This window comes from Suricata suricatta, chromosome 16 (assembly GCF_006229205.1).
Source record: "Suricata suricatta isolate VVHF042 chromosome 16, meerkat_22Aug2017_6uvM2_HiC, whole genome shotgun sequence".
NCBI lineage: Eukaryota > Metazoa > Chordata > Mammalia > Carnivora > Herpestidae > Suricata > Suricata suricatta.
In genome coordinates, this window is record NC_043715.1 from 34,916,654 (window position 1) to 34,940,568 (window position 23,915).

General features: G+C 38.9%; 1 protein-coding gene across 1 annotated transcript in view; it reads left to right on the plus strand.

Annotated features, from left to right (window-relative positions):
• Positions 1-19,216, plus strand: part of NETO2 (neuropilin and tolloid like 2) — a 71,079-nt gene extending 51,863 nt beyond the window's left edge. Inside the window, exons 11-12 of the mRNA XM_029924248.1 lie at positions 13,051-13,164; positions 14,686-19,216. Coding sequence (XP_029780108.1) covers positions 13,051-13,164; positions 14,686-15,266 — 695 coding nt within the window. The 3' untranslated portion in view covers positions 15,267-19,216. The remainder of the gene's footprint in view (positions 1-13,050; positions 13,165-14,685) is intronic.
• Positions 19,217-23,915: the final 4,699 nt, after the last annotated feature.

Genomic DNA, 23,915 nt, shown 5'->3' on the forward strand with positions numbered 1-23,915 from the left:
CTTCAGGAATTCTTATGATACAGATGTTGTTCCATTTGATTGTATCACTCAGGTCTTGAATTCTCCTTTCCTGCTCCTGGATCAATTTCTCTCTCTCTTTTTCAGCTTCCTCTTTTGCTATAACTGTATCCTCTAATTCACCTATTCTCTCTGCCTCGTCAATTCTTGAGGTGGGTGCCTCCATTTTGTTATTCACCTCATTTATAGCCTTTATTAACTTGTCACACCTATTTTCAAAGTGCCTAGTCATTGTCTCAGTTGATTCTTTGATGCTTTTTCAACCCCAGTGAATAATTTTATGACAAGTTTTTTAAATTCTTGACCCGGTTTGTTGTCTAGATCTGCCTTGAGTAGTTCTGTGGCTGTGACTTCCTCCTGGAGGTTCTTCAGGGGAAAGTTCCTTCGTTTTGTCATTTTTGCTAGTTTTCTGCCTCTTGTCACCTTTAGAAAGCTCGTTGTGCACTGTGTACCTGTTAATATTGCTCTGTTAACGGAGGCTTATTGATTGTCCAGGGCCTGTCGTTTCAGGAAATATTCATTTAATGGTGTCTCTCAGTTTCTCTTGTTGTGCCTTTGAATATTTTATTTCCCTACTCAGCAATATTTGGGACTCACCGTCATGCAAGCTTTGGCTTGTTTCTTGCTGTAGCCCTAAGAAGGAAAACATACAGACAAACACAGAGGGAACAGAAACACACAAACACACAGACAAATCAAACAAACACATTAAAAGGGGGAAAGAAAAGAAAGAAAATGGAGAGGAAAGAGACGAAAAGAAGAGAAGAAAAAATAAATAAAAGGGGGTCAGAGACAACAAAGGACAATGGACAGTGTAAAAGTGTATGAACAGTTGAGGGGAGAGCTAAGTATGAGATACAGGAGAATATATCTGCATTGCAAGAAGGTAAAAAAAAAAAGGGAGAAAGGAAAATGAGTAAAACATTTTTAAAATTTAAGTAAAAAGGTAATAATAATAAAAAATAAGTACGAAAAAATGAAGAAAAAAAAAGGAAATGAAAAGAAAAAAGAAAGCAGCTCCCCCTCGTGGATAGGCGTGGTTTGGTGTGGTAGGTCTTGGAGCCTGCTCTCAGAGGCTCCGCCTTGGTGTCTGCAGAGAGTAGAATGGCGGCACACCAAGCTCCGTTGGAACTATGCACTCTAGGCCACTCTAATGAGTCCGATCTCCTTGTGCCGTGGTTGAGCTGAGTAGTATTTTCCAGGCCCCCCTCGGTTCACAGTTCCAATCCATGCACTTTTATGCTACCACAGATGAGATGTATTTGCTTTGGTGGCTGGCTTCTTAGGGGGAGGGATCAGTTTGTCTTGGCTCAGGCAGGGATTTAGGCTGCCCCTGCCCGAGGCGAGGTGTGCCGCCTGAGGGGAGGTACGCAGCAGGAGGTGAAGTGCACGCAGTCACAGACACAACTTGTGGATTCCCAGTCCCCAGCTGGGATCACGATCATGTTGGGGGAGGAATGAGTTTCTCTTGGCTTCGTGCAGCTGTTGCTGGAGGCGCCGGGCACTGCCAGAAATAAGCTGCAAGCTCCTGCAGCCTGAGCGTGCGCCCAGGCCTCCACTACCGCCAACTCCCTGCTGGGATCGTGTAGGGGTGGGGCTATTTTTTCCCTGTTGGCACCCGCGATCGGGACTCATGCGGCCAATGCTGGGGGCGAGATGCGCCGTGGAAATGAGGTGCGTGCTCCCACTCTCAAAACCGATGTCGACGTGAGCGCCACCGGCACCAGCACGGCCGCTGACTCCCTGCCAAGATGACGCAGGGCTGGAAGCTGTTCTTTCCCTTGCGCCACCTGGGTTTAGGATTTGGGCTACCCAGCAGTTATCTATGGACTGAGCTTCTCTCTCCAAGCGCAGTTAAGCGTTCTTTACCTCTTCCCCAGAGACAGTACTATGAGCGTGTTCAGTCTCTCTGTCTCTTCCCTTTGTCTCTCGGGCTCCGCGCGCTTGCCCCGCCTTGGGGTGGGGCTCCCACCTCCCCTGCCTGTCTTGGGCCGGCCTGTTTTCCAATCTCCCCAGTTCACACTCACTCACTCAGGTATCTTTGAGGTTCTCTTCTTTCTGGATTCCGTATTTTCTCCTTCCTCTCTTGCAGATGAGAGTAATGTCCTTCTCAGTTCGATAGATGGGGCAGATGAAGTTTACAGAGCTCCCTTCCTCTCCGCCATCTTGGCCTCTCCCTCTAGCATTATTCTTTCACTTGCTTATTTATCTTCTGTGTGGTTATTGTATCCATTATTAAAAGTGGGATATTGAAATCTCCCACCATTATTATAGAATATTTAATTCTCCCTTAAAATTCTGCATGTTTGCTTTTTATATTTAGGGCTCTGATTTTTGGGTTTTTTAATAATTGTATCTTCTTGAAGAATTGCTTTTACCAATATATACATTGTCCCTCTTTGTCACTTGCAACAATTTTGATTTAAAGTCCATTTTTGCCTGATATTTGTATAGCCACTGTGGCTCTTTTTTGGTAACTGTTTGCATAGAATATCTTTCTCCATTTTTTTTTTTTTACTTTCAACCAATTTGTATCTTTAGATCTAAAGTGAGTCTTTTGTAGAACAGTGTATAGTTGGATCTAGGGGTTTTTTTCATTGTCTATTCTACCAATCTCTGCTTTTTGAATGGAGGATTTAACTCATTTACATTTACAGTAATTACTAAAAAGGAAAGACTTCTGCCCTTTTGCTATTTGTTTTCTAAATGTCTTAAAGCTTTTTCTCCCTCATTTTCTTCATTACAACCTCCTTTTGTGGTTAATTGATTTTTTGTGGCAACACATTCAAATTTCCTTTGGATTTTATTCTTTAGAAATTTTCTTTGTAGCTAAAATGGGGTTTTATTTTTATCTGAGTTAAGTCTTTAAAAGTCATCTTTACTAATTTGAGTATGTGAGAATTTTTTCATATTAAAGGATGTTGTAGCTCATTATAGATATTAATCCAGCTTAAAAGTGGAAAAACTCTGAGGACAGATTTTAGGATTGTTTCCTTAAATTCCTGATAATTCACCTGAACAAATCCCTAGGAAAACTTGGTTCTATTGCCTTTCTATCTCCTGTAAAAGTGCAAGTGACTTGTCAGTACTTCCTAATAGTTATTTTGTTGATTTAGCTTATTGTAAGTGTAAATCACATTACATTACCTTTGGTTTTTTAAAAAACTGCCTTCAAGGGGTACCTGAGTGGCTCAGTTGGTTAAGCATCTGACTTCAGCCCAGATCATGATTTCCAGATCATGATTTCATGGCTCGTGAGTTTGAGCCCCACATCTGGATTTGTGCTGACAGCTCAGAGCCTGGAGCCTGCTTCAGATTCTGTGTCTCCTTCTTTCTCTCTCTACCTCTCCCCCCTCTCGTGCTCATTCACAAGCTCACACATGCTCGCTCACTCTCTCTCTCTCTCTCTCTCAAAAATAAACATTAAAAAAATTTTTTTAACTGCTTTCAAAAATACCTTCATGTTTTTGGCTTGGTTTAAGTGGCCTTTAACTTCAGTCTACATTTGGAGAGGGCTGATTAAGCTCTCAAACTAATCCCTTTCCTCACAGTCACCTCTGTATGAAGAAAATTACCATTTGAAGACTCACCCAGACTGCCCCAAAATAGTTTATTGTGTATGTTCACATCAAATATATTTTTTAAATAACTGGTATATCTTCTATATTGTCCTCGTATCCTGACTGAATAGAGTAAAATGGTAAACTATATGATTTTTGCAAATCAAAATTTGTAAATGTAAAAATGTAAGAGTAAGATACTATCAGATATTTTTTTCAGAAATTTATTAGGAATTAGGAATTTTTCCCTTATAATTTCAAAATATTATTATTCCATGGATTTTATATTAATATCGTGATTATGTGTGACCTGTACAAGCTTTTTTACAGCTGAGCTTTTCTGTCTGTAATTTTAAAAGACTTAATAAATTGCCCGACGGCCAGTTGGGTTATGAGGCCTTCCTACCTGCCTTCCTTTCGTTTATTTAACACTTATCATACACGATACTCTGTTTGCTATGAAGATACCAAAATGGATGCAGCATCCCCTGCTCTAAAGGATCTTGTTATCCTCATCTAGGTGAGGTGACATAGATGCAAATGAGGCACTTACAGGATTGATAATGACTGTTTGAGACAGAACCAAAGTGCTTCCTGATTAAATATCCAGGTTACTTCTCGCAAGCAGCATTGATTATGGAGCAAATAATACTTGAAGGTAGGACCTTTGAGTTTATCCTTGAGATTTTAGAAGGTAGAAATGTTAGATGATTGAGGTTGTTAGTCCAAACAGAGGCCACAGAATGAACAAAAGCATAGAGCTGATTTGGACAACAACAAGTAGTAGAAGAAAGAAGAGAAAAAAATGAGTCAAAAATGGTAGGTTAGTGGGGCACCTGGACGGTCCAGTTAGTTAAGCATTTGACTCTTGATCTCAGTTCAAGTCATGATATAACAGTTCTAGCCCTATATTGGGCTCTGTGCTGTCAGCGTGAATCCTGTTTGAGATTTCCCTCTCTCTCTATCTCTCCCCTGCTTGTGTTCTCTCTTTCTAAATGAATAAATAAACTTTAAAACATTTTTTTCAGAAAGGCTAAAATAAGAACTCATGGGGCACCTGGGTAGCTCAGTCAGTGGAGCATTGACTTGATTTCTGCCCCTTTCTCCCTGCCCCTACCTTACTTGTGCTCTCACTCTTTCTCTCTCTGTCTCAAAATAAAGAAATAAACCTAAAAAATTAAAAATTAAAAATAAAGAAAGGTAGATTAGGGGTGCCTGGATGGCCCATTCGGTTAAGTGTCCAATTCTTGCTCTCAGCTCAGGTCTTGACCTCAGGGTCATGAGTCTAAGCCTTGCTTCGGGCTCCATGCTGGTCATGGAGCCTACCTAGAATTAGAAGGCCTTTAAATTAAAAGGTAAAATTAGGGGCACCTGGGTGGCTCAGTTGATTCAGCGCCTGACTCTTGGTTTGGCTCAGGTCATGATCTCACAGTTGTAGAATCAAGCCCTGTATCAGGCTCTGCAATGACAGAGTGGACCCTGCTTGGAGTTCTCTCTTTCTGTATCTCTCAGTGTCCCTCCCCTGCTCATGCTCCTCTTTCAAAATGAAAAAATGAACTTAAAAAAAATTTTTTTAGAAAGACAAAAATTAGAATTCATGGTGTGGCTCAGTCAGTTGAGCATCCGGCTCTTAATTTCTGCTCAGATCATGATCCCAGGTGTGGAATCCAGCTTGGTGTCGGGCTCCACACTGAGCATGGAGCCTGCTAAGATTCATTCACTCATTCATTCTCTTCTCTTCTCTCTCTCCCTTTCTCCCCCTCCCTTCCTCCTTTTGCCACTCTCCCCAGCTCATGTATGCATGCTCTCTCTCCAGAATAAAAAAAATAAAATTAGAGTTCATGTTATAAGCTTTGGGGAGTTATGAAGGGTCTTGTGCTACAAATGATGTGATCAGAGCTGCGCTTTTATTGGGGCGTGGAGGCTGTAGGAGGCTAACCTCCATAGTCAGAGGGAGACCAGGAGGGTCTGAACCAGAGCAGTGACAGGAGAAAGAAGAGTTGGGGAGTAGAATACACAAGATTTGAGCACTGATCAGAATGTGTCAAAGATATCTACAATTTGGGTCTGACTGACTTGGAAAATGAAAGTGGGACAGATAAGAGGAGAAAGCATTGAGTTACTTTGGATTTAGTGAGTGTCTCAAGTAGTTGGAAATGTCAAGAGCTCAGCAGTGATATTTGCAAAGAGTAAACTGCTGCCACTGCTTGTTGCTCTATGGGTGGACGTCAGCTGTGTCCAAAAGATTTTTATCAACTTTTCAAACTTGAGAAAAACAGCTATGTAAAGGCTGCTTCACTATTTCAAATGACTACAAAGCAGTGCATGATACAAAGATACGGTTAGCAAGAAAGCCTTCGAGCCATTTTCCTCTCTCCCCATCTTATTTATTCCCAATATCTTATACCTGTGTTTTCCAAGAGTGCCCTTCAGCCACATGGACCTGTGGAACACTCATAATGTGGTCCATCTAAATTGAAATGTACTCTAATTATAAAGATATATCATGGATTTCAAAGACTTGGTATGAAATAATGTAAAATTTCTCCTAATGTATATATGTGTTAAATGACAATATTTTAGATGTTGTTTCAGAGCTCCCTAATAACACTCACAATGTTAGGTGATTCGCTAGAAGAACTCACGGGACTCAGCATATATTTGAATACTCACAGCTAATATTCGTTAAAGTGAAAGGATATAGGATCAACAAAGGAAAAATACTGAGTCTAGAGAAATCCTTTCACAGACTTTCTTATCCTCTCTTCCTCCAATGCAGGGCACACTGAGCATGTGCATTTCTCACAACAAAAAAATGCACTAACATGTGCAATGTTTCTGCCCAGAGAACCCCCTTAGAGCTCAGCTTCCAAGTTGGTACTGGGGGCTAGGCACATAGGCACCGTCTACCTTGCCTGTACCGTAATTGTAGGCCCATGAAAGAAAAGAAGGTATTTGGCATAAATGACGTGGTTCACACAAATTCTAGGTGCCATGAACCTTACCAGTCAGAGAATGGAGGAAAGTCAGGTTCCCAGTTGCCACGATTAAGGGCCAGCCTTGCACACAGACCCTTCGGAAGGTAGCAGCCTCAGTCCTGCTCTGTTAGCTCTTTTCTGCAGAGATATATGAGGTTCAGTAAGCTACTAGTAAAATTAATTCTACCTGCTTGTTTCTAAAGGTCTTTTTAAATGTGGCTACTCATTTACATTTTGCCTCACATTATATTTTGGTCAGCACTGGTCTAAATCTTAGATGCAGAATTTTTCTCTGATGTGTTTTAGGGAAGGTATTTCTCTGTCTCCACCAGTACAAATGTGAGAAGCAGACAGGTGAAAAGCCTCCCTCAAGTGATGTCTTTACAGTAATCATTAAATATAAAACTAACGTAAAGATTGCAACAGACTTAGCTCGGTATCCTAAATTTAGCTTTATTATCCATGAAGAACAAGAAAACCACCCCTCCAAAAAACAAATGTCATATGTATGTGATCAAAGTGAAGGATTTTGTAAGTTTTCTAAATTAAAAGTTCTGGTTTGGAAATCTTGTTTTCTTTAATATTTATTTTGAGAGAGAGAGAATGAGTGAGGGAGTGGTAAAGAGAAAGGAGAGGGAAAGAAGCCCAAGCAAGCTCCATGCTGTCAGCTCGAAGCCCCATATGGAGCTCAGTCCCATGAACCGTGAGGTGATGACCTGAGCCAAAGGCAAGGGTCAAACGCTTAACCGCCTGAGCCACCCAGGCACCTGGGAAATCTCCTTCATCATATTAGAGAGCTCCAAACCGTACATTTTTATATGCTCATCATTAATTCAAATTGTTAAACTTTTTTTTCTCTAAGCTTTTAATAATTTGTGACTGTTACGATCCATCCATGAAAGCAATCAATATTTCAGAAAAGGATTATATAAATGGACTAATTCTGCATGAGAGGTACTTCATACCTACCCATTGAGGATTACAGATATGAATAAGATAATATAACTTGGCTAAAGTGAATGATACAGAATAGCAGTCAGTCAGTATGTTTGACTTCTTCCTCACTCTTTCAGACAGGATACAGTTTTCGGAAAATAATTTCTAGGACTATAACTGTGAAAGCAGCAGAAGTTATTTTTATGAGAATAAATCCATAATGTGATTTTCAGTGACATACTGCCTACAGGCCCCTGCAGGCCTAGTGGAAAGACAGACCATCTTTCAGCATCATTGCCACATGTCATGAGAAAGGGAGGGGGACTGAAACCCTAACCCTTCTTTCTCATGCCATGACCCAGTAGTGAGTAAAAGGGAAAAGACAAAGTCCTCAGGCTAGAAGTAGAAAACAGGTCATAACTGGCACTATTTTTGCTCTTCTCTTTGCCCTTTACTTATAAATTGCTACAATTCAGCTGTTTTTTTAAAGGTCGTAATTGAAGCATGTCATTAGCATCCCAGGTCAGTAACTGATGCTTTGATTCTCATCATAAACAGTTATGCTTACCCACTGAAAATCCATAGAGCTTAATACATCTGTAATTGTGAGTATAATGTATTTCTACAAAACAAAACCTGATGATATCACCAATGCTTTCTAATTGCTTTGAATCATGTGGAGAGCAGTTGTAAAGAAGAACTCTATAATAACCTCATGAGGGTGTTTTCCACTTACTGTTCAGTCAGTGAGAAACTCTGAGCAGAAAACCTCTTTTTCTACCACTTTTGAGACTATAAAAAGACATCAAAATGTGGTCGCACAACATTCTATGGATAAACTTTCAGAGCTAATGATAGTTTGACTCAAAACCAGCACGCCTAGAGGCCACACTAGTGCTCATAACCTCACTCGGTTCGTCTTGTACTCTCATTTGTGAACTGGTAAGACAGGTAAAATTAGAGGTCAGCAGGTAATGTGATATGGTATGGATTAGGTTGGTGGTATGATACATAAACAAAAAACCAAAAAACACCAGTTTTTTGAAGTGAGGAATTCAAACATACTGTGTGTTTTATAGGCCATTTGTCATGTCAAACTGCACACATGGGTATAATTTTATAATATACATGACACAACTGAAGTTGGTACACTAGCTAAGTGCATGCTTAAATAAAATACTACCATACTGTTGTTGGGGGTTTTTAAGTTCCATTATTCATTTTAAGAGACCGCGTCAGTAGAGGAGGGGCTCAGAGAGAATCCCAAGCAGGCTCCACGCTGTCAGTTCAGAGCCCAGAGCGTGGCTCGGTCCCACAGACCATGAGATTATGACCCGAGCCAAAATCAGGAGTTCAACGCTTAACTGACTGAGCCGCACAGGCTCCCCACCATCCTATGTTTTCTTTGGCTTTTCTGCCCTCAACCTAATGACTTATTCATATAGCTCATATGTATTGCCCTTACAGTAAGCTTTGACATCATCATTGTTTTAAGAATCATGAAATAATTACTTAGTAATTTAAATGATACATATGATGGGTTCAGTCTCTGAGTAAATTACTTGTTACATACATGATACTTCTGAGAATAGAAGTATCAGTGTGATTGAGGCCACTATCTCATTGATTTTGGAACCAGCAGTCTGAGATGCCTGTCTATCCCATTCATTTAAAAAAAGGAAACAGAGACCCAAGGAGTTCATTAAAATCTTAAAGTATACAGGTTAACTAATAACAAACAGTTTTTATTAATTACTAATCCTTTTTTTTCCATTATCTGCTTCATAGCATGATTTCCCAAGCTATTCAGTTCTTAGCTATTTTACATTCGTTAGTCATCAAAGTCACCTAGGTGTTATTATACTTGAACTGAAGTGGGTTAAGTGCCCAGCAAATAAACAAGCCTAAAAGTTTAGTGCATAGAATATTTAACTGTATATAGAAAAGCATCATACCTAAGTTCCATTTAGTTTATAGTGGGAAGGGAAGAAGGATAAACAAATCCTAGTTCATAATGATTAACTATAGATTAGCCTGCTGAAATTAAAACTTGGTTGAATGTTACCTTTGGAAAATTCTTCCTTAAAGAGAGATTATCGGGGCATCTGGGTGACTCAGTTGGTAAGGCATCCAACTCTTTATTTGGGCTCAAGTAATGACCTGGCATTTATGAGAATGAGCCCTGCATTGGGCTCTGCACTGACAGTGCGGAGACTGCTTAGGATTCTCTGTCTGTCTGTCTGTGTGTCTCTCTCTCTCTTTCTCTCTTTCTCTCTTTCTCTCTTTCTCTCTGTCTGCCTGCCACTCTTTCTCTACCCCTCCCCTCTATCTCAACAAATAAATAAATAAACTTTTTAAAAAAGATTATACTTGCTTTCTATTAGCAAAACAAATTTCAGATGTTATTTTGTATTAACTGAAGAATAATTGACATGCATTTAAGGAACGATATTATATTCAGTGATTTGACATATACATACATTATAAAATGATCATCCCTATAAGTCTAGGTTCCACCTGTCACCATACAAAAGTGTTACAATGTTATTGACTGTATTCCCTAAGCTGTGCATTGTATCCCCATGACTTACTTATTTATCCCCTTCCCCTATTTCATCCCACCTCGCACCTGCACCCCCACTTCTGGCAACCATTCGTTCTCTGTTTCTGTGTCTTTCTGTTTTGTTTGTACAATTGTTTTTTAGATTCCACATGTAAATGAAATCATGGGTATTTTTTATGACTTATTTCACTTAGCATAATACCCTTTAGGTCCATCCATGTTGTCACACATGGCGAGATTTCATTCCTTTCTATGGTTCAGTAATATTTCATTGTGTGTATGTGTATACACACACTCGCATAGCTTACTGATTCATCCATGGATGGGCACTTAGGTTGCTTCAATATGTTGGCTATTATAAATAATGCTGTAAGGGGTGCATACATCTTTCTGAATTAGTATTTTTATTTTCTTCAGATATATACCCAAGAGTAGAATTGCTGGATTATGTGGTAATTCTATTTCTAATTTTTTCAGAAACCTTTATACTGTTTTCCACAGGGGCTGCATCAATTTACATTCTTACCAACAGTGCATGAATGTTCCCTTTTTTCCACATCTCCACTGAGACTTATTTCTTGTCTTTTTTATAGCAGCCATTCTGACAGGTGTGAAGTGATATCTCATTGTGGTTTTGATTTGCATTTCCCTGATGATTAGTGATGCAGTGGATGTCTATTGACCTACATTATAAGTCTAATAAATATTTGATAAATATCAGATGTTGTTTATAGGGTTTCCTGGGGGACCCTGTTTTCATAGTCCATTTTCAGAGCCAAATTGAGAAATAGACAAAAGGTCAGGCAGGTGGATACCTAACTGTCAGGTTTTTTGTTTTGTGTGTGTGTGTTTGGCTTTTTGTTTGTTTGTTTGTTTTTTACCAGACTGTCCATTTTGTTACTGATGATACAGGTAGACAATGTGGTTAGGTATTCCAAAGCTTCCTATGATTTTAACCTAAAGAGAGGGACTTCTCTTTAGAGGGAAAGAAATAACTAACTTTATTATTATTTTAGTAAGATTCATTGTATGTTTATGTTTTTAATATATAGTTTATTGACATATTGGTTTCCATATAACACCCAGTGCTCTTCCCCACAAGTGCCCTCCTCTATGACCATCACCCCCCTTCAAAAAGATATTTTTAGGGGAGAAAATCCAATTATTATTAATCTCATAAAATTTTAGATATTTCTTTTCATATTGAAAAGAAACTCTTTTTAATGTTGATGTATTTTGAGACAGAGCGTGTGTGCTCACACATGAGATGGAGGAGGGCAGAGAGAGAGAGCAAGAGAGAGTACTATGCAAGCTTAGCCCTGTCAGCCCAGAGCCCAGTGTAGGGCTCAGGTCCACAAACTGTGAGGTCATGATCTGAGCCAAAATCGAGCGTCAGGTGCTTAACCAACGGAGCCACACAGGCACACCTTGAAAAGAAAGTTTTAAACAGAAAATATAAAACCATCCGAGGCCTGTCAGCATAATAGAGTGGTGCTCAGTTTGCCTTCCTTGATGAGACGTGTATCTTCTCAAAATGTAGAATTTTTTAGACAGTAAATACATTGTGTTTTATTATATTTTTGGAAGTCAAAATGGTTAGTTGATTTTTAGGGGCTTCTGTCATAATTCTACAGTCTTTCTGAGTGGGGAAAAAAAATAAGCTGCCCTGCTCCCATTGACTTTCAGATGTGTGTGTGTGTGTGTGTGTGTGTGTGTGTGTGTGTGTGTGTGTGTGTGTCTTTACACTGAAATACACGGTATTACTATGTTGGTACCTCTGTCTCTGATCTAGGACTTTATTTTCCAGCTGCAGTAAACACACTGAGCCGTAATCCTGTGTAACGAACATTTACCCATAGGAGAAGTGTTCGGTGGAAGCACACACAGAGCACGACGGGAACACGGGGTCACGAGCTGCGTAGGGGAGCTGGGGGGGGTCTCAGAGAAGGCAGTGTTCCGGATGATCTTGAAGGACGAGCAGGTGGTCACCAGGGAGGGAAAGGAGAAGCTATTTCAGGCTGAAGGAACAGTTTATGTAAAATACAGAGTCCCCTGGTACATGTTCCATAAATCTTAACTGTTTTTAAAACATTTCAAGTTTGAAATTCCAAAGAGTTATTTTTGTGTGTGATAAAATCTACGTAACATAAAATTGGTCATTTTAACCATTTTTGAGTATATAGTTTGCTGGCATTAGGTGTGTTCACATTTTCCTGCAGCCATCCCCACCATCCGTCTCCAGAACTGTTGTATCATTCCCATTAGACGTTCCCCACTCCCTTCTCCTCCAGGTCCTGAGAGCTATTGTCCTGTTTTTCTCCCAATGAGTTGACTGCTCCAGGTGCTATATATACCTGGAATCCTACCGTGTTTGTTCTTTGTGTCCGGCCTTCTTCAAGACAGTGCCTTCAAGATTCATCTATGTTGTAGCATTTGTTGGAATTTTCTTCTGAGTCTTAACACTGAATAGTATTTCATTAGATATGTGTACACCACGCTGTGGTTATCCAGTCATCCGTCAGCAGATGCTCAGGTTGTTTCCACCTTCTGGCGGACTGACGCTGCTGTGTGCTTGGTGAAAAATGCTGCCACGAACATGGGTGTACGCTGCGTGTTTGAATCCTTGTTTGCAGTTGTTTGGAATACGTACCCAGAAATGGACTTGCTGCAGCACATGGGAATCTGTGTAAATCTCTGAGGAAACCCCGTCCTGTTTACCACAGCAGTGCGCCGAGGGCTCCAGGGTCTCCACGTCCTGACCAGCATTTTCTTCTAACAGTTTGGAATGCTGCCAGGCTATATACTAGTTCCATAAGACCCATGGCAAATATATTCATATCCTCATTACATCGAAAATGACACTTGGGCATCCTTAAGTAAAAGTTAGGTGAGACCATATCAGAGAGTATCAGCCTTTGTCTTATTGTTTGTATGGTAGGAAGTGTAAAGAAACCAGGATGAGCTCTTAGTAACAAACCGTTCTTCTCTCCTGCAGCTCCCTGCACAGGTAGCACCTTCTTCTGCCACAGCAACATGTGCATCAATAATTCTTTAGTCTGTAATGGTGTTCAGAACTGTGCGTACCCTTGGGATGAAAACCATTGTAAAGGTGAGTGTACTACTGGCCAAGGCCAACTTTTTGAGAGAAAAGTGGCTGTTGCCCTTCATTAAGAGAAATTTAAAATGCTCTTTTCTACAACTGTACTTAGCAGTGGCTGCTTTGGCATAAATGGAAAGATAGAATGTAAATGTTTCTTTTAGATAGAGTATAGACCTCTGGTATGTGGTGAAAACAAAGAGAAATACTCTCAACAAAAGCATTCGTTTTTATGAACTGTGTTTTTTAAGTTGTTCATAAGTCTGCTATAATATTTCTTTCATTATTTTCTATTCATATTGTAAAGATACCTTATTCTCAGAATAATTAAGAAAGCTACTTAAAATGGTAGTATTTTTTAATTAAATACAAATGCTGTTTAATAAATACTGACAGGTTCAGTCTTAAAGAGCAGCAAAAGCAGACTCGTAAGAACTGCTTTTTTTTCATTTTATAAAATGTTCTATGCTGTCTTTCTAGTGTATAATTAAGGTAAATGTGACTTGTGGTAATAGTTGAATACCTACAAACATTATCAAATCACTGTCTCACTCCTAAACTTCATCTCCCTTTTATTCTCCCAGAGTTCAGTAAATACCTTACTATGAAGTTAATATGATCTAATATGGCTGTCTTAAGCACCTGAAGTATTTGTAGGTAACCATTCAAACGGTCGCTTGTGCTAACATACCTGAGTGGGTTGCCTGATCACTGACGATGGATATACTTCAATGTGGCAGTTTGTCAGAATACCATGGCTCAGTCAGTTAAGTGTCCAACTCGTGACATCAACACAGGTCATAATCTCATGGATTGTTCATGAGATCGAGCCCCACATCACACTCTGTGCTGACAGTACAGAGACCCTGGTTGGGTTTTTCCATCTTCCTCTCTCTCTGCGCCTCTTCCACTCATGTGCACTCTCTCCCTCTCAAAATAAGTAAACATTAAAAAAAGTAAAAAGATATACCATAGAACAGAAAACTAAACTTGATAGAATAAGCATATTTGTTTAGCATTTTCCTTTTTTGTTTATTTATTTTGAGAGAGAGAGAGAGAGAGAACATGAGCTAGGGGAGAGGGAAGGGGCAGAGAAAGAGAATCCTAAGCAAGCTCCATGCTGTCAGCACAGAGCTTGACATGGGACTCGACCTCAGAAATGTGAGATCATGGCCTGAGCCAAAATTAGGAATCAGACACTTAACGGAGTAAGCCACCCAGGGGCCCCTGGCTTTTTCTTTATGTTCATGTATTTAATTTAATTTGCAAATTGTATGAATTCATTTACCTTCTGAATAAAAAACCAAGTGCTTTTTCTTTTATGTAATCTATCTAACCACATTGCGACTGGCTAGTTTAACCAGAAATCATAATGTGATTGTTTTATTTGTTCAAAAACCTAATTTTAGGTGGCATCATCTGTGGTCCAACAGACCCACGTGTTCTGCTTTACCTAAAAATACCTTACCGATGTGGGACAGGACTCACTAATGAATTTTGAAAGCCTCGTTGTTTCTCTTTCTCTTTCTGCAGAAAAGAAAAAAGCAGGACTATTCGAACAAATCACTAAAACTCATGGAACAATTATTGGCATTACATCAGGGATCGTCTTGGTCCTTCTCATTATTTCTATTTTAGTACAAGTGAAACAGCCTCGAAAAAAGGTCATGGCTTGCAAAACTGCTTTTAATAAAACTGGATTTCAGGAAGTGTTTGATCCTCCTCATTATGAACTGTTCTCACTAAGGGACAAAGAGATCTCTGCAGACCTGGCCGACCTGTCGGAAGAGCTGGACAACTACCAGAAGATGCGGCGCTCGTCCACCGCCTCCCGGTGCATTCACGACCATCACTGCGGGTCCCAGGCGTCCAGCGTCAAACAGAGCAGGACCAACCTGAGTTCCATGGAACTGCCTTTCCGAAATGATTTTGCACAACCACAGCCAATGAAAACATTTAATAGCACCTTCAAAAAGAGTAGCTACACTTTCAAACAGGCACATGAGTGCCCTGAACAAGCCCTAGAAGACAGAGTAATGGAGGAGATTCCTTGTGAAATTTATGTCAGGGGGCGAGAGGATTCTGCACAAGCATCCATATCCATCGATTTTTAATCTTCTACTAAAGGGGACATTAAATATTAAGTATGTACGTATGCAGCCTACAGAGCACCCGTTCTCCTCCGCAGCCAACCCTTTCCTCCTGTGGAAACTAGGAGGACTTTCGTTTCCCATTAACCTATTGTAACGGTGGAGTTTTTATTACCTCAGGCAGTCTGTATGGTAAGCCGACCAAGGAACTCACTCCCTTCAGTGAAAATAGTAATAATCATCTGTTGCTCGGTGTCACTTACACAAAGTACCCACTAAATAGCGTTTAAGGAGCCGAGTAGTTAGCTGAGCCAGGCTCAGGCCGCTTCAGGAAAACTGCTCTTGATCGAGACAGCTTGTCAACATTTTGATCCCACGATAAGTTTAAAAAGGAGATTTTTCTTTACATTCTGTTTGTTTTTCTTTTCTCTAAATTTAACTTGTTTTATAAATTCATGATTTTACCACTTTTGTTTCTTGAATAAATATAAGTGGTTAACATGCCACGCATATTTCAATACAAGCATTTGTTCTAGAATTTGTCAGAATATAAGTAGTTACTGTGGTAAGTGCCAGTTAAGACCCAGAGTTCTGTTCCGCCCATCTGTTTCTTCTTGACTAATTTCTGTACTGCTACCTTTTGATTACTGGATCCTTAGTCTTTAGTGTCTGTGAATGGTAATGATATGATTTATCACCTGGAGGTTCTATTTTGTCTTACTTATACAAGAAGATTTCATAATCCTAGGATGTATGCACCCTTGCCAGTTATGACTAAAAACTTAAAAAGGATTAAAACTGCTAGACATCTTTTGAAATTTCCCCAATTTGGTCACATTCAGCGATAGCCCATTCATTCCTGTGAGCGAGGTACTTAATTCATTTTGGAGGAAGCCCGTAGTTATGTTTACTTCCAGCCCTTCTCGTCACCAGATTTCTGTTCCCTGTTGTTTTTATAAGAAAACGATTTGCTCCCTTTGTATTGGTTTATCTTAATGGCATGTGGTGACCAAGGTTGGGTGAGAGTAAAAGGAAAATTCCTAAGAAACTATAAAAGCCCTCAGATTGCTTCGTACTTGGGACAATACATTTTTCTAGTTCTTACCAAGAATAACAACTTCCACTTTTTTTTAAACTGCACTTTTGACCTTATTTTTTTTATGGTATATAAACAATAATTTATAAACATGATATAAAAACTCATTGTGTTTTTTTAGACTTTTGATATTATTTGATACTGTACAAAGCTTTATTAAATCAAGATTAAAGACCTACATGACAGATTTATTTCAGTGTTCACATTAGTGGCTTTGTATACAAATATGCTGTGATGGAACCCCACATTATAACTTATTGTAAACACCTTGGTAAAGTGTACATAGCTTTTGTTTCTTTTTGTTATTGCATTTAGTTTATGATAAGTATTTCATTGTGTGTTATTCCGAATCACTACACAAATCTTATATTAAAATATACATTGTTACATGATTCTTCAATCATGTTATTACACTGAGATTTTTCATCTTAAAACATATATGGAAAGGAACCATTTACCGAATTATAACTAATACAGACATGCCATTTAAGAGAGATAAATTCTCATTTTTTATATATTTTATAGTAATTCTCAGTGAAATGAGAAATTGAAGTTTCACTGAATTTCATTGATTTTTTTTAAGATATCACATCCATGCATTTTCTCACATTAGTGAAAACTGGGACCTTAAATATGATACATATATGATTCCCCTTCAACAGGTTTCTTATATCACATTTTTTATTTTTTAAAATTTAATATCCAGGAGATAGGAAAACCAATACATAGTATATTCATGACTTAAGTTGTTTTTTAAGGCAGCATAATTTCCTATTTTAAAAATACAATTTGGGGAGGTAGAAAGACTTAATGAATGTAGTATTCATTGAACTAATGAACCAGAGCCAGATTAGATAGAAATTCTTTCAGTAGCTATGTTGAATAGGCATTCTAGTATTAGTAGCCAACCAACATTTAAACAGCATAGTAAATATTTAATATAATAACTGTGGTCTCATTCTTCATGATGAAGGAAAACTAGCATATTTTCTGTGTAAAATTATATCCATTATAAAAACAGCTGTTATATTCATCTTTAACACCTACCTTATAGTAGAAAATAATACAGTATGCTTCCTGAGTCACATAACTGTATTTTTATTTTTGAAATTTGTGCCCTGTTTTCTTTTAAAAGGCCATAAGAAGCCTACAAAATAGAGCCTTTAAAGAAGACATTTAACATTAAAACAGCACAGAAGCACATAGTTTCAGGCAACTCAGCAAGTAAATCTTGGACAAGAAATTCTGTTCTAACTTTTCTGGCTACTGAAACAAAAGAAACAGTTTTTGTGTTCCACAGTAGAAAACCCAAACTTACTTGCAGAAGCTAGTTTTCTCTTCAACTAAAGAAAGAGAGGGTCTCTATACAGAACATTTCCTCAGAATTTTAAAAAAGATGCAAAATGCAGAGCGAATTCTAAATGGGAAATTTTTATTAAATGAAGGCACATCTTAATTTGGTCCAGGATCACTGGTTTCTGATGAGTTAGTCTCTGCAGGGCTAGAACTGAAGAGCCAGATGATCCGTCTTGGCGAAGCCAGCCTTGAACTGCCATGAACTATAGATGGGGGCGGGGCCTCATTTGTTTTTTAGTCAAACAGTTATTTGGCGGTACGCCATAGGAAGAGAAGAGAATGGAGCTAATTTTCAGGCATTATTGCCAGCATAATGCTAATTGCTGCATATATAGTCTATCTCTGAGGTCAGTGAGAAAACTCGACAAATTGTTTACTAAAAAAAGTAAAAGCCATAAATTTTAGTAATGGAGATGAACTTTAGCCATCTTGTGGAAGTTATTACACCCTTCACAGAATATAGTAGCCAGTTGTTAGTTACATACAGTGGAAAATGCAGATCTGGAGGGGAGAAGATCTTCAATTCGTGAACGGCCTCAAGGACACCTCTACTGTCGTTACCTTCCATCTGTGACTGAGTTTAGCACAAGGTAACAACCCTCAAGTGCCCACAAATTGCAAGAAACCTACAAATCCCAACATCTGAAGTATGTATGAATAAAGTGTGATGTACCTTTTGTGGGGGGAAGTGTTCAACCTAAAGGTTTAACAAAAAGCAAAGGATTTTCCACATTCCACATCACAAGAGATTAAAAAGGCTTCGTTAACTTTGACTTGGTAACAGCTCTTGTGTCTGTCTTTGTCATGTTTCATGTAATTATTAGGCATTAAAAGGACTTCCTAAGTGTCTGCTTCTGAACATATTTATTGTTCTGCAATTGTTGAAAGAGCAGAATGCTTTCCGGTTTCAGAGTGTGTCAACTGAGGAGACAAGATAGGAAAAAAGCCTAATTGTGGTTCCAGGAGTGATTCTCAAAGGTGATTATGCCCTCTTACAAAAAGAGGTGTGCTATATTGTTCATGATTAGAAGGAATCTTGGGTTTGGGTTTTTTTAAGATCCCAAGAAAGATGATCTGCTCCAACTTTATTTTCTGAGGCCCAGAGAAGAGGAGAGAGTTCCCGCCTCTCTGAACTAGTCCTTTCCTTGCCTTCGCTGTTTCTTCCCCGCTTTAGCTGGCTGGACGTTCTCAAGGTCAAGCAGTTCTAAACAGCAGCCCACAGATACTCCGTGTAAACCTGTCTACCACTCTGATTTAAAATGTAATTTATTCTATAATAATTTTTTTTCAAACCATTATATTTTACCTTTTTTTAATCTATGTAACACTATTCTACAATTTTGTTGCCATGACTTCTTGGCATCTACAAACTGCAAGACAATTACTGTGAATTCTTAATAAACAATGTTAACAATTTATAGGCTTGGCACTAGATAAAAACAGCTTCAGTGTTTTGCTTTTGTGTTTTTTTACTCTAAAGGAAATAATGTATACTCCAGAAATTAAAGATTTGTGTGCTATATCTCTTGAGTTTGGACAGTGATTTAAGTTCTAAGCTATTATCACAAGTTGACTTCAGATATCTTTTTAGGTCCCTGCAAAATCCATTTTCCATGTCTTATATATACCTCTACTAGTAACAAAAATTCTAAATTTGCTTTTTGGAGTAACTTTTTTGTATATTTCTGTGATTGGTTTAAGGACTACAAAAGCCCAAAAAGCTAAACTTTTTTTTTAAAGCAGTTCATTTTTTTAGAGTTGATTTTCCAGACCATGGAAGAATTCTTGTATGTTTAATCCTGGATTTGACACTTCACAGTATGGAATATGACCCTTGAGCTGGAAACAAAACTTGTGTTTTGATTTCCTTGCTTGCCTCACTTTGCAGAGTCTCCAGAAGTGCCCAAGAGGCCTCATTTCCTTGTAGGACGAAGTTGGCATTTCCTATCCCGTAGTTCCAAAGTAAAGTAATCTTAGTTATGATTAAAAAAAAATAAGAGCATCTTTAGGCTATTAACACCGTTTAAATTTTCAGGTTAATCTTTTAAGTAAAGTGAAACTAAAAAAAAATTGTTTTTAAAGAAAAATGTGTGTTCGATTGCCTGCAAATACAGTCTGCTGCACCCAGTCACTAAATGACAGCGAGGACGTCCAGAGTGGGCTATGGGAGCACATGTCCTTTTGAGATGCAGAACACAACCGTCACAGCCACTGCTCAGCAAGGACAGATGAGTAGATTTCACTGAGGAGAAAGGAACGGAAGGCAAAAAACTCTTGAGTTTTATAATCATGTAGACAAAGATCAAGGAGCAAAGAAAGACGAAAGAAAGAGTAGTTACCCCTGCTCCGTCTCTGCAAATAGTTACAGAGCTGTATTATTTAGGATCAAGAAACAGCTTTTATCTGAAGGTGCTCTCACCTGCCAAGCTTTGTCATTCTCTAACATCTGGTGTCAGCAGGCCACTCAGCTGGTACATACTATACTGAAACATTTTGAGTAATTGCTGATCGGTAGAAGGAATTTTCATCAGAAATCTAGGTATTGAACCATGCTTTTAAAATCTTCTATTCTTCCACTGACGACTGTCCTATTGTATAAGCAATATTTAAAAGAAATATTCACAACTTTGAACCAAAATATAGGCACGTGAATTGTGGGGGAGTTCCTTCTAGACCCTCAGAAGACAGTTTAGCTCTGAAAGTGCATCCAAGTAACAATAGTAACCGTGCTGCAACTGCCCTGTTTTTCACATCCCTAATCTAAAGGCAATCTTCCTCATTCATTTTCAATACAAAAAAAGATGAATAAAGCTTATGGTAGGAGGCTTCTAGGATGACTCCCAGGGATCCTGCCTCCTGGTGTTCACAATCTTGTGTCAGCCCCTGCCTTTCAGTTGATCTGGGGACCTGCTTCCAATGAATAGAATGTGCCAAAAAGTGACCTGTCACTTCTGAGATTAGGTGACAGACCGGCTTCTGTTTTGCTCACATACTAGTAGTTTTGTGATTTCCTGCTTGGACAGAAGTCAATTGCTATGAGCTGAGATGCTCCTTGGAGAGGCCCATGTGACAAGAAACGGGATTTCCAGCCAACAGTTAGCACAGAGGTCCTTAATCCAACCACCTGTAAAGAATTGAAATGCTGCCAGCAACACGTCTGGAAAAAGTGCTCTCCATACTGGAGCCCTGAGATGACCACGGACACCACCTTGACTGCAGCTTGTGAAAGACCTCGAATGCCATTGAGATAACCGATGCGGAAATCCAAGCTGGTATGTGTTGTTTCAAGCTGCTGAATTTTGGAGTAATTTGTTATGCAGCTATAGATAACTAATACAAAGCTAGAAAAGGACAATGACGTATCCTAATTCTATCCCTAGGGGGAAAGTAATTGATGAAATTGAATATGATATTTTAGGTTTGCAAAAGAACCTCAAAGCAAGGGCATATCATCTTGAATCTGGCAGCATGGAATAAGAAGCGTTGGTCTTCTTCCAACATGAGTACCTGTCAGCTGTCTTAGCCTCCCTAGCCACAGATAAAAACACTTGATCCATTCTCTCCCAAGTATGGCAAAACATTAAAATTTGATTCTACATTCGAAATGTAGGTTAGATTAAATTAAATCCTAACCCTTGAATTGTGCCTCTTTTAAGTGATTCATCAAGTTTCCTTTGAGGAAAATGACTTTATCTAGAAATGTATAAAGGGTAAAATTCCTTTCAGATTCTTTATGGTGCTCCCATAATTCAGTCAACATCTTCCACATTTCCAGTCACAGTTTCTAGACTGCAGGGCTGTTACAACTCTATCATTACATGAAAATGTGACTCGGGACAACTGATTTATCCCGAAAGCAATGGAATCCCCCTTCAAAAAAAAAAAAAGGTGGAGATGACTGTCACTGAGAAAAGAAACACAAGCATTTCATGTCCAGAACCACCCTCTTCCCAAATGAGAAATGTGGCCAAAACATTTCTATACAGATTTTTCTGTTGTGATAAAAAAGAGATTTCCTGGGGAAATGCTTTTTTTTTTTTACTTTGCTTTATTTTGGCCAAAATATAAATTGAAAGACCAACCCCAGAAAGTTTTTCTTCCTAAAATCGTTTTCAATAACTGCCTGACATCCACGGCTACCTGGTATGAAGACAAAGTTGTATTATTAATTGTATCTGGGTATACATTTTTCCTTTGAATTTGAAGCTGACTTTGCTGACATTGTTTTACCCTGTGGATATAATTGTGTCCTAAATCCTTTTCTAATATGAATCCACCAAGCCTTAGCCTCTAGAAATAGAGTAGTGTCTGATCCTTGTACTCTGATCTCTGCAAAAGAATCAAAAGACTCTCTGTCAGGGACCTGGATAGTTCAGTACGTTAAGTGTCTGGCTCTTGGTTTCAACTCAGGTCATGAGCTCACAGTTCGTGAGTTAGAGCCCCGTATCAGACTCTGCACTGACAGTGTGGAGCCTGCTTGAGATTCTCTGTCTCTCTCTCTCTCTCTCTCTCTCTCTGTCTCTCTCTGTCTCTGTCTCTCTCTCTCTTTCTCTCTCTTTGAAAATAAATAAATAAACTTAAAAAAAAAAAAAAGAGTCTCTGGTCTTCCCCATCCTGCCCTGTTTAATTGCTAGATGGCAGTCAGCGACTGTGCTGCTTGAAACTTTTCGTTTTCCATGAGATTAGAGTGGCTGCCTTTCTACTAGGGGCCTCATGACTCTTGTTTTGTTTCCTTTTTACCCACAAATGCTCACAGAAATTTTAAGAAAATACTAAAACACCAAACCAATTATCTGAAGACACTCCCAAGTCTGTCAGTGAAAAGAAAGGAACTTCCCTGAACAGTTCAGGTAGTAAGTAGGCTAAAAGGTACACAGAGAGGCTGTTTTTATCAAAAGCCATGTCTTAAAGGATGTGCTGGAGGATGCTTTTGTTTTAAGCTGGCATTTTCACCCCTTCACCCTGGAAAAACAGCTTGCCTTTCTTCCCCTCATCAGGTAGGCAAAGAAAGTGATTGCACACTGTTTATAATTGCAGGTTTACATAAACTAACAATTCAAGAGCATTGATTTGTGGGACTGTACTCTACACTTTAACACACTGAGCTGCATTTAGGCAGCATGCCAGATGTGTAAAGTCAGAATTTAATGCCGACATATCAGTAGCAGCCCCAGAATTTAGTACGGTACCACTGTCGAATACTAATGTGCCACTAACAAGAAAACAAGAGCATAAACAGCTTCTTTCTTGGTTATCTTTTTGTCCCTTCTTGGAGATAGAGAAAATGAAAGTGATTAACTATTTCATAGAAACTTCCTCTTAAATTCCAGTCAAACTCAACCCATAGTAGTTGCTGCTGTGTTCATGGCACTTTATCAATCAATCAAAGGTAAATTAATTTTTAACACTACCTATTTACAAAGTTCATGTTTTTCTTAAAGACCTTATCAAGCATTTTTACTTTCTGAAAATAATTATGTACATGAAAAGTGCTGAGAATGAAGTCACTATCTGATATCATTTCTGCTTCTCATGATTTGCAAAATAGAGTTTCATTTTCTTTTAAATACAAGGGAGAGTGGCACAAAAGCAGACACATAGACCAATGGAATAGAATAGAGAACCCAGAACTGGGCCCACAAATGTACGGCCAATTCATTTTTGACAAAGCAGGAAAGAGTATCTGATGGAAAAAAGACTGCCTCTTTAGCAGGTGGTGCTGGGAGAGCTGGGCAGCAACATGTAGAAGAATGAAACTAGACCACGTTCTTACACCATACGCAAAAATAAACTCAAAATGGCTGAAGGACCTGAATGTGAGACAGGAAACCATCAAAACCCTTGAGGAGAAAGTAGGAAACAGCCTCCTTGACCTCAGCTGCAGCAATTTCCTACTCGACACAACCCAAAGGCAAGGGAAATGAAACCAAAAATGAACTACTGGGACCTCATCAAGATAAAAGGCTTCTGCACTGCAAAGGAAACAATTAAGAAAAGTAATAGGCAACCGACAGAATGGGAAAAGATAGTTGCAAATGACATATCAGATAAGGGTACTATCCAAAATCTACAAGGAACTCACCAAATTCCACAACCAAAAAACAAAGAACCTGGTGAAGAAATGGGCAGAAGACATAAACAGACACTTCTCCAAAGAGGACATCCAGATGGCCTATAGGCACATGAAACAATGCTCAACATCACTCATCATCAGGGAAACA